At 36.3% G+C, this 17,500-nt stretch overlaps 1 protein-coding gene across 3 annotated transcripts in view; it reads left to right on the top strand.

Moving 5' to 3' along the window:
- The window catches only part of LOC137643983 (glutamate receptor 1-like), a 932,732-nt gene that overhangs the window by 586,923 nt on the left and 328,309 nt on the right, over positions 1-17,500 (top strand). For all 3 annotated transcript variants that reach the window (XM_068376815.1, XM_068376816.1, XM_068376814.1), the window contains exon 7: positions 16,534-16,725. In XM_068376815.1, coding sequence (XP_068232916.1) covers positions 16,534-16,725 — 192 coding nt within the window. The remainder of the gene's footprint in view (positions 1-16,533; positions 16,726-17,500) is intronic.

Raw genomic sequence — 17,500 nt, 5'->3', positions numbered from 1 at the left:
CATTAGAATAAGGGTAAAATTGTCTTACTTTTCAGAGACTTTCTAATTGCTTATACCCTTTTTCTTCCAAATCACTTTGTAAACTTGGACACAACAAATCTAACTTACACCTAATCCTGCTCCCCATCAACAAATTTGATGGTGTCACACCTGTTGTACTGTGCGCTGTCGTTTTATAAGACAATACAAACTTTGACACATTACAAAATATGTTATTTGTATTTGCTTTCCCACACTTCATGTTATTCTTAAATTTTTTAACAAATCTTAAAGCCTCTTCATTCATGGAAGGATGATACGTTGCTGAGAATGCATATTTAATACAATTCACTTCACAAAATTCTTGGAATTTCTGTGAGGTAAACTGTGGACCATTATCAGTTACAGTTCTTTCTGGTATACCATGTGTAGAAAAAAAATTTAATTAATTCTTTTACAGTTGTGTAAGATGTTGTCTTCATTGGAATTACTTCTGGCCACTTACTGTAAGCATCTGCAACTATCAAAAACAAATAACCTAAGAAAGGCCCTGGAAAGTCTATGTGCACTCTTTGCCATGGATACCTGCATTCCAGGAAACTGATGGTTGTTCTGTTGTGTAACACAATTCATATAATTTCTTACAAACAATTCAATATATCTTTCTACACCTGGCCACCAAACAAAAGTCCTTGCAATAGACTCTGATCTAACAACCCCTGGGTGATCTTCATGTATTTCAGACAAAACCTTATTCCTCAGTGAACTAGGAATAATTACTCTTTACTCTTTCATTATACAGCCTTGTGCTATGCTGAATTCATTCTGTATATCTTTATAGGGTTGACAATTTGCTTCATTTCTACATTAGTCCCTACCTGCCCTTGAACTCTCTAAGACCGAATTGAGTATTTGGTCTTTCTTGATATTGTGTGCTATATCCTTGCCTGTAATGGGTACATCATGTACTGAAACTAGCAATATACTGGAAATTTAAATAAAGCATCTGCATTGCCCCTCTTTGATATAAGACGATATTCTATATCATAATGACATCCGGCTAATGTAATTGCCCAACGTTGAAGTCTTGCAGCTACCAACATAGGTAAAGTTGCTTTTGGACCAAATATTGCTAACAGAGGTTTATTATCTGTAACAAGTGTGAACTTTTTCCTTCCATAAAGATATATGAAATTTCTTAACTCCATACACTTATGCTAAACCTTCTTTTTCTATTGGAGAGTAATTCTTTTCTGCGTTGTTTAATACTCTAGAAGCGAAAGCAATTGACTTTTCTATTCCATACAGCTTTACATGAGATAATACTGCACCTAAACTTATGCTAAACCTTCTTTTTCTATTGGAGAGTAATTCTTTTCTGCGTTGTTTAATACTCTAGAAGCGAAAGCAATTGACTTTTCTATTCCATACAGCTTTACATGAGATAATACTGCACCTAAACCTATGTTCGATGCACCACAAAGTAATTGAACTAGTAAATCCATTTGCTAATATACCAGAAATGTAGGTGATGTTATTTCCTGCTTGATTCTTTCAAAAGATTCCTAACAATCTTTGGTCCAATTCCACTCTACACCCTTATTCACTGAGTTATACAATGGATGTGTGATTGTAAAATAAATTCCGAATGAAATTTCCATGAAACCTAAAAATGATTGCAATTCCTAAACTTTTTCTGGTAAATTCTTTGATGGCATTGCTTTAATTTTCTCCTTAGTCTTGTGAATACCTTTTCCATTAATTACAAAACCCAAGTTTTCCACTTTGTACCTTCTAGTAACAAATTAGGAATGGTTTTAGCTTTTTTCTTAGACATTATTGATACATCAGCTGTTGTGTCAACTTGCATTATAACTGGTTTACCATTCATGATGACTTTTACCAATGTGTTTCTTTGCACCTTTGTTGACGGAATTAATGCCAAACGCAAACTCATTTTCAGACCTATCCTGATTATCGTGAACATTTTTCGCATTATTTTCTTGGCCTATAGTATCAATTGCTGCATCTATTTTCTTTGCATTCTACTTAGGGAATCTACAAACATTTGAAAAATGTCCCGTCTTTCTAAAATTCTGGCATGTTTGTCTTGTAGCAGGGCATTTCCTTGCTTTGTATGCAAGATGATCAGTTTACCACACCTATAGCATTTGGGTTTTTCCTATTGTTTCTGCGTATAGGTCTGATTCTGATAATTGTGAGCATTAGAGTTTGGCAATTTCCTTTGACTAGGCCTTAAGTATTCTTCCTCTGATTCTCATTGTCTTTCAACTTAGAGCCTATCTTGCTAATTCTAGAATTTTCCATTCTATTGTTTGGAGAACTACTTATTACATTACTTTGCCTATTTGATTGTTTCTAAAGCTCTGCCTATAATCAATACCTTCTCTAGTGTTAAATCTTTATCTTGCAGCAATTTTTATCTTAGCTCTTGTGACGTGCAATGGGCAATAACATGATCTATGATAACATTTTCTAACTTTAGAAATTCACATGAAACAGCTCAATTTTTAAGTGTAGTCACAAATGCATCTAGGCTTTCCTGTCCTTTCTGATATGCCTGTGCTGAGGGGCATAATATGTGGTAAGAGCCTTAATTGTAGCTGCACTAGTGTTATTGGTAGGTTGTGGTGTCTTAAACACTTCCCGAACCTCTCTACCAGCTGTGTGCAATAATAACACCTTCTTCTGTGCATCTTTCACATTACCTAAAGCTTCTATATAAATCTTGAATTACTCACACCACTGTCGCCATCATGTTGCAACAGAATTGGGTTATGCAACAATTCTGAGCTTCTATGGATGTTCAATGTCCAGAGGCATTTTGACTGCTTACCTGAATTAGGTTAGGCAAATGAAATCTACAAAATTACCTAGTTACTTACTAACAAAGTTAATTCTAACATAATTTCTATGTTAATTGCAGCTTTTGTATTTTTGTGCAACAAACTTTAGTAGTTTTACAATTTTTGTTTTATGTAAACTATCATTGGTTTATGGTGAAATTTTACCACCTAATGCCAACTGGTAACAAATTTCGGTAAACATAACGGATTTGGAGCAAAGTGAAAAGTCTATTTTTGGGTGAGATAGCCATGTCGTCCTGATGGGAGATTCCTTTAAGTAGCTTTCCAAGGGATATTTTCTACAGTGATAATCCCAGTGAATTAACCGTAGGTCTCCAGAATTCTAACTCCTGGCGCGAGAATCCTTAATATATCTTTAGGGATATTGCATAAAAGGCTTGTTAAAATCTGGGGATTTAAGAACAGGGTTGTTTATCAAAAACAGCTTTAAGGCTTCAAAAGAGGCTTGACATTCTTCAGTCCAAATGAATTTAACTTTGGGACTGGTTAGGGATGTTAAAGGGGCAGCAACTGAAGAAAAGTTCTTACAGAATCTCCTGTAGTATGAGGCTAACCCTAAGAATCTTTGTAAGGACTTTCTGGTGGTCGGAACAGGGTACTCTAGAACAGCTTCTACATTGGCAGTTTTTGGTCGAACATTACCATCCCCAACAATGTGGCCCAAGTAGGTAACAGTAGCTTTACGAAAGACAGATTTTTAAAGATTTATGGTTAATCCAGCCTCTTCTAACCTACGGAACAAACACTTAAGCCTATTCAAACGTTCTTCCCAAGTCTGTCCAGTGACTATTATATCATCAAGGTAACAATAAACCCCTTCCAAATCTTGGATGATGAAGTTTACAAGGCGCTGAAAGGTAGATGAGGCGATGGTAAGGCCAAAAGGCATTTCCTCGTACTGAAAGAGTCCAAAGGGTGTAATGAAAGCAGATACTAACTTAGCTCTTTCACTTAATCCTACCTGATAATAGCCCTTTAAGAAGTCTATCTTCGTTACAAACTTGGCTTGTCCTACTGAATCAATTAAATCATCAATGAGTGGCAAAGGGTAGGAATCTTTAATGGTGACATTATTAATCTTTCTATAGTCTGTACAAAATCTATAGCTACCGTCCTTTTTTGGAACTAGTATGCAAGGTGAAGCCCATGGTGATTTACTCGGTCTTGCTAGACCATGCCGGAGAAGATATTCGACTTCCTCCTTCATTTTGCTCTTCTTCTCAGGACCCACACGATAGGACTGCTGACGAATGGGTGTTGTACCAGGAACCAGCTCGATGTCATGTAGCAGCAAATCACTTTTCCTGGGAAAATCATTTAAGAGAGTTGAATGGCTAGAGATTACATTCTTTAAGTCTTGCGACTGCCAAGGAGAGAGGTGGCTCAAGAATAGATCCAGGTCATTTAGAACCTCTGTATTGGTTTGTGGCATGGAGGAAGCAATAAGGTCTTCCAATTAATTGTCCTCTCCTGGTGTCTCTACCTTAAAACTGTCACACTAGAACCATTTCCAGTTTCCCTAGAGTGATAAGCCTTGAGTAAATTAACATGAATAATCTGAGTGGGTTTTCTACGATTTGGAGTTCTGATAATGTAGATATTATTGTTTACATTTTTTATGATGGGATAGGGCCCACAAAACTTAGTTTTAAGAGGGGAACCAGGGACAGGAAGGTAGGCTAACACAAGGTCATTAGGTTTAAATTTTCTGACTTTACAAGCTTTATCATAGTTTCTCTTGATTAAGATCTGTTTATCCCTTAATTTCTCCCCAGCAATTTTCCTAACCTGCATTAATGTGCTTTTAAGTTTATTCATATATTGTTGAATGGTTTGGCTAGACTCAGAAGGGGTGTTCAACCATTCCTCTTTAATTACTGAAAGAGGTCCTCTAACTGACCTCTCAAACAACATCTCGTAGGGTGAAAAACCAAGGGACTCATGGGGAACTTCCCTGATAGCAAATAGAAGAAAATCAATGCCCTCATCCCACTCAAGTTGACTTTCAACACAAAATTTCCTAAGCATACTCTTGAAAGTTTGGTGACAACGCTCGAGGGCACCCTGAGACTCTGGGTGATAGGCAGCAGACAAAGTTTGTTTAATATTTAGTTCTTTAAGTACCTGGGCAAAAAGGTCACTGGTGAAATTTGAACCTCGATCCCTTTGTATTTCATTTGGGATACCGAAATTCGTGAAAACTTTCAGTAAAGAATTAGCAATGTTCTTAGCAGAAATGTTACGAAGAGGGATGGCAATAGGGTATCGGGTCGTAGGACATATTATAGTGAGCAAGTATTGATTACCTTTCTTGGTTTTTGGTAAAGGACCAACGTTATCAATAATTATCTTACTGAAAGGTTCATCAGGGACTAAGATCGGTTGTAAAGGTGCCTTGGGTATTACCTGGTTAGGTTTCCCTGATATCTGACATACATGACAAGTGCGAACAAATTCTGCTAAATCCTTTTTCATATTAGGCCAAAAGAAACTATTCAAAATCTTACAATAGGTCTTATGAATTCTTAAATGTCCTTTATAGGCATCATGAGCTATTTCCATTACAGACTTCCTAACAGAAAGAAGTAGCACAATTTGTCGCTTTTCGCTCCAGGTGTCTTCACTAGATCTCTTAGGGGAACGGTAAAAGCTCATTAACAAATCAGATTCAAAGTAAAAACATGGGGATTTGCTAATCTCACTTCTAGAAACCGCTTGGTCATGAAGCCTACTTAAAGTGTTAGCGTGCTTCTGAGCTTTAATAAGGTTATCTCTACTCATAACATTTTGTGCTTCAAAATTTACAGAAGTGACTTTAGATTCATCCGAACTAGATTTCTGGCTACGAGTGACAACACAAAAGGATTTACAGAGCAATCAGGATCAGGTTTAATGTTTTCATCTACAGGTTTTCCATTACAATAAAATTGGGAACTACCAAACGTCCTGCAAGGTCATTAGCCAATAATAAAGTTACACCTTTTACTGGAAATTCAATATCTCTTATGCCTACCAGCACATTGCCCTTCTTTATAGGACAATCAAGATGAACATTAGCAAAGGGAACTTTAGATATTTGTGAAAGGTCTTTCACGAGAACATGTTCATTAGTTACGTTAGCTTCAATATTTGGGAGAGCATTTCTCAAAAGTAAACTTTGCGAAGCACCTGTGTCACGAAGTATCCTGACTTTATATTTATCCCCATCAGAGTTCAAAGCTACAGTTCCATCAAAAGTAAAATCATCATATGGATTTACAGGCTTTTCAGAATTGATATGGGAGACATGCTTAATCTGACCATCTGTTTTACCTTTAAAGTTAAGAAAAGGGTTAAATGGGTTCCGAAAAGGCAAGGAAGTTTTACATTTAGGATCTGGACAGTTTTCAATTATGTGACCGTCTTTCTTACAATAACTACAACGAACATTAGATGCTTTTGCCATATCAGTCAGAGTTTCAGAGTTTTTAGCTGGAAATGGTTTTACATTCTGGTCGATTCTCTTACTGTTGCCAAATTTATGTATTAAATAGTAAGTGTCTGCTAGAGAAGCTGCCTTTAACAAGTCTTTTTCTTCCTTATCCTCTAAATACATCATAATGTTCAAAGGAAGCTTTCGTTTAAACTCAAGTACAATCAAATTCTCTAATTCAGCAAAAGTACTTACTGCAGCAGATTTTACCCATTTCCTAAACTCCCTTAATTTCTCTGAAGCGAATTCTACATAGGTTTGTGTTGTAAACTTAGTTTTGTTACGAAAGGTCTGAATATATCCCTCGACAGAGATTGAAAAAGCATCCAAGATTGCTTGTTTAACATTCTGGTAATCTGTAGTATTTTCGAGATGTCTACAAACTTTCGCAGCTTTCCCAGTTAATTTCGGCCTTAATGCCAAACCCACTGATCGCGTGGTCAATCAAAATGCAAGGCAGTCTCTTCAAAAGTCTTAAAATAATCTTCAGGGTCATAATCTATGAATGTGGGAACCAACTTAATGTTTTTTGCTAAATCAAAGAGTTTCTCCTGAGCTTCCAAAACCAAAATTTCATGTTCCTTATTCTCTCTAGAAAGCTTTGCTTTTTCATGTTCAAATTTAACTGCTATCGACGCTTCATAGTCCATTTTTTCTTTCTCTCTCTCTAAAGTTAACTGAAGTCTAGCTTTCTCTATCTCGAATTCTAATTTAAGCTTCGACATTTGTCTCTCTGACTCTAACCTTTGAGCTTCCTCTGATCTCTCAGATTCTAATTTCTGTGCCGCAAGTTTCTCGCGTTCAAGGGAAATGCGCTCATATTCTAACTGCTGCTCGTGGGCTAGTACTGCTGGTTCACGAATTATATACTGTCTAGCTTCATTGCCTAGTTTACCCACACGCATATAATGCTCAAGAATCTGGTTGCGAATTTCATTCTTCCGCATGCTACTCCTAGTTGCAATTGACAAATGACTAGCTAACTCGAGAAGCTCTAGTTTCTTAGCATTTGGGATACTAGCTAACTCAGCAGAGGGATCCGCAGCAAACTTCTGAACGTTAAATTGAGCCATGGTTAAAGTTAAAGAAAACTTCCTTTAGTAAACAATTGAATTCCTATTTTACAATTCTAATAGACTAACACGTTCCTGCTGCCATTCAAGTAAATGCATTACAAACCACAATACAAAATTATCATGTTAGCGAGTTTATAGTTTCCCGACAAAATTAAACAACAAGCATTACAAGTAATAAGATTATTTTAGGATTTTTAGGGAAAAGGGACAGTCCCGATTCGAAAGTTAAAGGTAATAAAGAACACGAGGGAATGAAAACAATTTTTACATTTCCGATTCAAGCTGATATGGAGGAACTAAGGCAATAACTCGTTGGTCTTAAACAAGCGTTATTTACTCCAAACAACTTGAATGACAACTTACAAACTTGAATGTCGGCGCAGAGAAAAAATAAAGTAAATAAAGGTTTAAACGGTTCCTCACCTATCGTCAAAATTACGCGATCCTGGTATCGTCCAACCCAGGGTAAATGACTGCTCAAGTCGTAGTTGTAATCATATAAGGACAAAATATGGATAAGAGCTTCCGGATAGCTCTCGTGAGTCTCGAGGAGTCGTCGACTCGGTTAGGGCGAAAAGGAAAAATATACTACTGCAATAATATTACCCAAAAGAGAAAACCGTCTATAACCAAACATACGAAAATGGTTTCACAGCGCACGCATATATATCATTAACCCTAATAACAGGTATTCAGAATGTTTACAATTAATGTTGAGTGAAACTAAAATTATTGAACACTATTTGCGACGACAATTGTCTAACTGAATGAATCCTCAACACGGTAAAAGAGATATATCACGGTCAGGCCCAGTCAGGCCCCCAATTTATGTGACGGCTTTATGGCCAAGGTTCAGAGAATAAAAAGTTCTTCCATAGGTCACATAAAATAAGTAAGAAAAGGTTTAATTTCAAAACAAAACAAAATTTAACATTTTAATATTCAATATTGAAACAGTTTACATAATTACGTTAATCGCTTTCTTACAGCATAAACCAGGAAACACTCAAACAATCCTGCACCGCACAAATACCAAAATCAATAAACCTTAATATACTAAATTCTAAATATAAGTTACATTATCAGTTTCACTAAGGTTCACTCAAGATTTATATAAAAGAACATTAATACATTACAAACTGAAGAATAAGAAGACAGCTACTCCAATAGGACACTTATCACAGTAGAGGACCAGGTGAAACTAACTATGCATGAAATAGGTGGTCTGAAGAAAACTTAAAGAAGGCGGGGAAAACAAAAGGACTCTGAAAACGGGATAACTAATGATACAGCCAGGGATCTTAAAAACAGGTTCAGGAATGAACTTTACATTTCCACAAAAAATGAAAATTAGATCTATATACAAAATTAAGATGCCAATTCGGCAGATTGGTGACATATATATATATATATATATATATATATATATATATATATATATATATATATATATATATATATATATATATATATATATATATGTGTGTGTGTGTGTGTGTGTGTGTGTGTATATATGTGTGTGTTTGTATATATGTTTATATATATATATATATATATATATATATATACATATATATATATATATATATATATATATATTATATATATATATATATATATATATATATATATATATATATTATATATATATATATATATATATATATATATATATATATATATATATATATATATATATATATATATATATATATATATATATATATATGTGTATATATATATATATATATATATATATATATATATATATATGTACATATATATATATATATATATATATATATATATATATATATATATATATATATATATATATATGTATATATATTATACATCGTAACCCATTTTCACTGATATTTTATATTGAGCCTTTTCACTCGACATGGGTATAATATCCACTGCTTTTAGAACCCTATTCAGTGCTAAACTACATCCAATTTTCACAAAAACATTGCATCCACCAATCACAATCTTTATTCACATGGCTATCACACAACACAACACTTGAAACCAATTTTTATTGCCTTTATTAAACCATATTCCAAGAAATTTAAAACAATTCGTTGCTATTTTGCATCTGCTTAGCCACAATAGGATTATATAAATCTTAAAGACACGAATAAATCTTGAAATCCTCTACTGACCAGTCCATCATGCAGTTTTGATTTGTGCCTCAAACCTTGGTGCTCTCTCATGATACTACTATAATTCTTTTATTGGTTCATAAGCTATATATCTGCTCCTACTTTCTCAAGATTCCCATTTCATGATTTAAGCATGATCCTGAGTTCTTCATTGGTTATTGGCACCACTTCCAATTGCATATCTATGGCCTTCTCAATTCAATTTGTAAGAGTTGGTTCTGTTCTATTTTCTCTCTGCCCTTATTTTCCCCTCTTGATTACCACAGTACTGCAACATCTATGAGTGATACCTCCTTCGTTGTTGTGTTGACAAGAGTGATGTCTTATCAATGTGCTTGTATCATCCTGTCAGTCTTCATACTGTAGTCACAGGGAGATTTTGCCCGATAATTTTCTACCACACCTTAAGGTAGACAGCCGTACCATTTATTACTGCATGGTACGAGTATTTGGTATTTTTTGCATACTCCAATGGAGAGCTTTAGCCATTGTATTGTTATTTCATATATTGATTATGTGCAAGAGCTGAACATTAATTGTCGACAGGCTTTATAGTTTCTTGTTTTACCATAAATTTCTTGCACTTTAACAAGATGTTATTTCCATGTATTGCTCTTTTAATATATATTGTTCTAAGACCTGATTTTGCACTGCTTTTATCATCCCTTCATTTTCCATCTTATGGGGACCGTCCGCTATTTCCTCCATTTTTTTTTTAATAATTCAAAATAAACCAATTTTATATATGTTTTAGATACTATAATACCTTCATCATATAAAAGTTTTAAGTCATTTGATCAAAAACGATTTGTTAGAAAAAAAGGTACATTTTTCTCCACTAGTATGACACCAATTGTATTGAGAATCATACTAGAAAAACTTTATAATCCGAATAATTCTGTGTGACAGACTTTTTATTTCTATTTTTTTTTAATGATATTTTTTTCTTAATTTTCTTCGGCTAGACGTAAAATTATCATAAAAGAAGAGAAAAAGGGAAATCAAAAGTGTGTTACACAAAATTGTGGGATTTTTATTAAATTTTTTCATTGAAAAATTATGTTTCTCTCTAAATTCGAACAATAAAGTATTTATAGTTATGTTTTGAGTTATAAGCTCCCAAAGATTTGCTATAAATTTTCGCTTTCTTTCTGAAAAAAATCAACATAATATTATTAAGATAAGCTTACTTTATACAAATGTTTATTCCTATACAAAGGCCTAAATGAGGCATTTAAACACTAAGTTTATTAATACACCTGGTGTAAGGATGTCATGAGTTGCCAACGGCCTTTCATTATTGCCAGAGTTTTAGTTAGAATGTTGGAACTTTCTACTCTATCTCATGATTTCCTTTCTTTTTGGTTCTTTTTTGTTGCTCTCTGCTTACTTTTGGTTTTCTCTTCGACCTTAGGGAGCATTGGCTATGCTATAAAGATTCACGAGGAGGTTGTGAAAAACACAATGTACATACGGAATGCAAGTAAACAAGCACAAATGCAGCCTAACTTCTATACTTCTTTGGAAACTCTGGCTGTTCTTCTCATATTTCGTTTGCGTTCGCCTACCCTCTACCAATCGCTATTTATATGCAAAACTAAGTACACATAGGCGATTCTGTCAAACTCAGTCATGCAGACGACGCAGTAAAGATGAGGTCATCATTAAAAGACCGATTTATCTTCACTAATTGTAAAAATAATTGGCTGAAACATCTGTAGAGCATGTACAAAATGTTTCTGTAACATAGAAACAATAAAACGATCTACAGAAAAATAAATAGAGAAGAACCAGGAGAACTGCAGCTGACACAGCTTTCTGCACATACAGAGGGCTCACCAATAATTATATGTGGGGATTTTAATGCACATCATCCTATATTATCATCCCCATCAATAACAAACCCTTCAGGAGAGCACATAGCCTTGGCCCTAGGGGAATTTGAAGGAGTCTCCTTACTAAACACAGGGCACCCTACACACATAAGAGTAGGCAGACAAAATCTAACTTTTGACACAACTGCAATCAGGCACTTAACCAGATGGCGAATGCACTCAATGTTGGTTAGTGACCACCTTGCCACAGTAACAGAATTGAAGATGCAACAATTACCTCCAATACCACCACCTCCACCAAGATGGAATCAAGATCTGGCAGACTGGGTCAGCTTCTGACTGGCCCTCGAAAAGTGGGCAGTAAACTACAACCCTCCAGAGGACATAGATCAACTAGGAAAGGACCTAGTTAATGCATTTCACAACGCAGCAATGCCTCTGAAGGCAGGGAGAAGGAACTACACCTACAAGGACTCCTGGTACTACTGCTCAGATAATAAGACTCAAAATATGACTCATCAAGGTCACAAAACTCTACAGAAGAAGAGCCACAGCAGAGAATAGAGAGCTACTGCAAGCAGTTATAAAGGACATCCAACAGAGAATTCATGAGATAAGAATAGAAAAAGGGATGAAATGGTTCACAAACTTATCACAGTATGCATCTCTCTCCGAGTTATGGAAATGGCTGAACAGAGTAGCTGGAAAAAAGAGGATACCAGCTGCAATACATCCACACCCCCAAGAGAAGGCAGAAAAGATTGCAACAGCCTTCACAAGCGGAACAGGATCAGCTAACCTCTCCCCTGAAACGAGAATGCTTCAGGAGCAACTGGTGCCAGCTAGGTGGGATGAGATCAACACAGCCTGTCAACTACAGGATGACATTGACACCCCATGAACAATCGAGGAACTGAGAGCAGTGTACAAAACAGGCAAAGACACTGCACCAGGAGTAGACAGAATAACCTACACCTTGATCAGACACATGGGTCCAGCAGGAGAAACCGCATTCCGGAGGTTAATGAACAAGACATTCCTCGAGCACACAAGGCCCCAGACCTTGAGGCAACAGGACACTCTGCCAATACCCAAGCCAAAGGATTCAGAAAACCCGAGACCAATAGCTCTAGTATCCTGCATGGAAAACACAGGAGAAAAAGTGGCACTAAACAGGATGTAGTACAAATTTGAACCGCTGCATAAACAGCTATGTGCATATCAGGAAGAAATTGGAACCACTGATTGCATTATAGATGTTCTCAGCTATATAAACCAGAAGAGGGCAACTACAGTCATCATAGGCTTTGAGAAACCCTTCGAGCTAGCCAGCACAGCAGCAATGCTACAATCGGTGGCCAAAAAAAGAGTAAAAGGTCATCTACTAACATGGACAAAGAACTATGTGCTAGGAAGACAAGCCAGAGTCAAATTCCAAGGAGTGATATCAGCCTTTCATGACTTGGAAAATGGAACTTCACCGGGAGGAATTCTCAGCCCCCTCCTTTTCTACATACTCATGGAAAACATAGCCTCTCTTCAACTCCCTGAAGGAGTAGAGATATTCATCTATGTGGATGATATACGTGTAACAGCACGAAGGCCAGTCAGAATGGTAAGAATGCAGAGATCACAGAATGACATCAACCAAAAGTCAAACGAGCTGGGACTGAAAATAAACAGGCAAAAACAAAGGCTATGACAATGAGAGCCCCAAATCCCTTACAATCACTCACGATAGGAATTGAATCCCTAGAGTGGGTGAATAGTTAAACATACTTAGGAGTTGTCATAGACAGACTACGTACCTTCAAGGAGGAAATCAAGTATCTCAAGGAAAGAGCAAATGCAAGACTGGCAGCCATGAGATACATGTCAAAGCTAAACGATGGAGCAAATGAACACATAAAAAAAAAGTACTGTCTAGCCTGCTCCAGAACTCTAGTGGACTATGCTGCTTTCAGCCTAACAAGCCTGACAGACACCCAAAAAGCCACTGTAGAGGTAATTCAAAATAATGCCACGAGACTCATGCTAGGAGTCCTATGTGGACAAGGCTGTGCAACATGAGGCTGGAAACCGATCTGCCATCTCTAGAAGACAGGAATGCACAGATAAATGCGTCCACAATAGCAAAAATGTTTCTCTCTGACAGAGACCCAATAACAAAAAAGAGAGTACGAGAGGAGCTCACAACGCACCCTGAGGTCCAAACCCAAAGCTCCTGAGGTCCAGACCCCATGCTCCTATGGCATGGATCACAGCAACAACACAAAGAGCCTGGGAATAGCCAAAGACATTTTGCATCTAAGCCCAGACACATCCCACCGTGGAAGAAAGAAGTGGTGACCTTTAGGTACACTAAGCTTCATAGAGCAAAGGTAGACTGCACAATAGAGGAACTAAGAACTGCGGCCTAGGAAGAAGCAATCAGAAGTACAGAAACTACATGGAGTGCAGACCTACTACACTGATGGTATTGTAGACCCTGGAATTCAGACAACAGGAGCTGCAGTATACTCCGATAACTTCATGGCCTGCTGGAGAACATCCAACAATGCCTCCACCATGCAGAAGGAGCTTGTTGCAATACAACAAGCACTAAAACACTCTATTGAAAACAAAGGATCTGTAATCATTCATACTGACTTAAGACCCTCAATGCAAGCCTTACAACAAGAAAAGAACAAGGAAAACAAGGCTCTACTAGCTGATATTAAAGTACTTTTATATCAGCACAATGAAAGAGGTCGACCTGTGACTCTCAACTGGATTCCCAGTCACATATGAATACAAGGAAATGAGTAAGCAGGTGAGCTAGCCAAAAGCACCAGACACATAGATAGAGTACAGGTGCACATACAGCCTGCACTGCAACAAATAAAAAAATAAAATAAAGCCGCAGCTCAAAGAAAATCTAATCAAGGATCTGCACAAGTGGATAAGGAATAACTCCTATTCTGCCACATGGTACAAATGGCCGACAGACTAAGTGTCTTCCCTCATTGACAGACACAGACTGAGAGAGTAGGCTGTATGCATCCACAGACTCAGGCTGGGATGCAAAGAAAATTGAGAGATGTTAGAACACAATGAAAGACCCTGTGAATATTGGGACATTACACCGCAGCAGGCCCTCTTGCACTACCTACTAGAATGTAGGGTGACAATACAACTGAGGGGTAACCTACAAGCGGACATCAACTCGCAACACGCCAGGTAGACAGCTCTCCAACCTACCTCCATAGAGGTAATATTACCTCTGAAATCCTCATCAAAATTCATATCATCCCCTCACCGTAAGGCCTTATACACATTGTGGAGGATCAATTTTTATTTATTTTTATTTTTTTCTGTTTGCCAAATAGAGAGAGAGAGAGAGAGAGAGAGAGAGAGAGAGAGACTCAGCGAGGAAGTAGTAGTTAGTGTATCGATTGTTTGTTGTGAGAAAGACTGTTGGAATAATTGACTGTTTCTTTACCTTTTAGCTAGGTTAGGACAGTAGTTAATGTTTCGGAGCGAATGCTTTTTTTGATTGACTGCGACTTGAGGCAGTTGTGTGATTCGAGTGCTGGATTTACTATTATTTTTCTTGACCAGCGTGGAAGTATTTGGTTATTTTTTTGAGTAAGTACAGTTTTCTTTATATTTGCATATCGTGATTGTGAATGATAGTAACAGTTTATTATTTATCTTTGAATATAATGTGATAGTTTGGTTAGCTAGGAGTGTTCGTAAGTGGTTTTCTTTTTTCATTTGCAGGCTGCAATTCCTCCTTGGAGAGACTTACTCCTTTGGAGAGATATTTTATGTGGAATTCATTGTTGACGACCTGGCTTGTAACAAGGAAATTAATATTGTTAGTCTGATTTAGATAATTGTTGATGACCCAGACCGAATGAGATTCCGATTACTGTTGATGATGATGATAATGATGATGATAATAACCACGACCGCAATCGGGGAAGAGGTTGTGGCAAATTGCCACCCAGTGGACTGTTGACCACAAAGCTGTGGTAGTTGGCTGCAAAAGACAGTTGGCAGTGTGTGGACGACTGTGTTTGTGTCCATAAAATATACATATATATGTTTTTATGTTTTGAAGTTTGGGTTGTGGTAAAATTAAATTTGTTTTTATTAGTGTTAAGTTTTAAGCTTTATTTATTTTGAGGGTTTATTTGAATGGTGGTATGGTTAATGTCTATTTTGTGTTATGATTAGTTGTAAGTGTGATTTTTTTGGTTTAAGTTAAGCATTTTAGTTTGTAAGGAAATAAGAGTCTGATTTTAGATAACGTAAGGGGAAAGTTTTGTTTTGTGGAGACAATTGTCAGTAGGTGTGATTCAGGGTGTGGGGCTTGTTGTTGCAACATCCCACAACAACATCATCCCCTGTATTTTTTCATAACTTTTTCTACTACTAAAATATCACGTAAGGACCCTAGGGAGTGAAGGTTGGACAACCCTATCTGCAACATTTCTCTACATTTCAAAGGCCTTACAACCGTTCAAACTACCACTCCGTAACATGATGGTCCCCTTCCACTGCCACCATCATCCTTACTTTCTTTGCATCTGTCTCTACAGCTAAAAACCTTTCAATTTCCCTTATGTTATAACAACCAACATTCTGGGTTTTACAGGTTACCTACAGGCCAAACAAGGGAAAGGCCCGTGCCAACAGGAATTGTTGGCTACAATACAAGGAACTAAAGAACGAATTGAAAGTTATGTCAAAACACCACAGTGGACGGTCCCCTTAAGTTTACCTCTCTGTAGCCATTGCCACGTTTCGTTACTCGCCAATTTTTCGTATCCTTATATTTTTCTTGGACTTTGTTCTCCTTTATCAAGTTTTCTTGTTATACACCCTTTAGCCATTCATCTTCCCTTGTGCTAAAGACTAATTTTCCTACTTCTCACCGTGGTATATAGAGCCTATCAATGTTAATTATTATTATTATTATTATTATTATTATTATTATTATTATTATTATTATTATTATTATTATTATTATTATTATTATTATTATTATTATTATTATTATTTCAAATACAATAATAAATAAAAAAAAAAATTAAGAGCTCAAATGAAATCAATATTATATTTCTTCCTCAGGCACAATCATCCCTAATATACGATGCAGTCAGAGTAGTGACAGAGGCTCTGACACGGCTCCAGAGGAAAATGATAGACGGTTTTGACAGATCCCAAGGACTCCTGCCGTCTCAAAGTATTACTTGCGATTCTTCAGAAAACGAGCAGGTTTTTTGGGAACATGGAGAAAAGATCACAAAGCTCCTGAGGAAGGTAAAAAAAAAAAATGAAAAATGAAGAGTACTCACACACACTCTCTCTCTCTCTCTCTCTCTCTCTCTCTCTCTCTCTCTCTCTCTCTCTCTCTCTCTCTCTCTCTCTCTCTCAAACACACACAAACACGTATATATATATATATATATATATATATATATATATATATATATATATATATATATATATATATATATAGATATAGATATAGATATAGATATAGATATAGATATAGATATAGATATAGATATAGATATAGATATATATATATATATATATATATACAGTATAAGGTATTATACCTAGTTGCTGGGACCAGTGAGGTTTCCGAAAGGCAAGTGGCTACGTGATTAAAGTTCACCCTAGGGTGAGGCAGTATTAAAGAATGTGTAGATGGGATTACCTCATACTAGTTGAGTTATACTAAAAGAGAGGCAAGGAAGCTGAATAATTTTCTTGGGAAACGGCTAGCGACCACCCAAAAACTGACGATAATTATTAAAGGTGAAAGTCTAGTTGTGATTTTGAAAATAGAAAAACATGGATGGGTGGTTGTGTTGCAAAATTGTGGCGTAAAACCGGACAGGTAAAATAGAGGGATGGAATAATACCTATTCCTACCCCTACCTGCCAGTTCAGGCCCACTATATTATTATTATCATTGTTATTGTTATTATTATTATTATTATTATTACTTGCTAAGCTACAACCCTTGTTGGAAAACCAGGATACTATAAACCCAGGGGCTTCAATAGGGAAAATAGCCCAGTGAGGA

Source organism: Palaemon carinicauda, chromosome 7, assembly GCF_036898095.1.
Source record: "Palaemon carinicauda isolate YSFRI2023 chromosome 7, ASM3689809v2, whole genome shotgun sequence".
NCBI classification, from domain to species: Eukaryota; Metazoa; Arthropoda; class Malacostraca; order Decapoda; family Palaemonidae; genus Palaemon; species Palaemon carinicauda.
The sequence above is the reverse complement of the archived record's forward strand: the minus strand, read 5'-3'. Positions and strand labels throughout refer to the sequence as shown.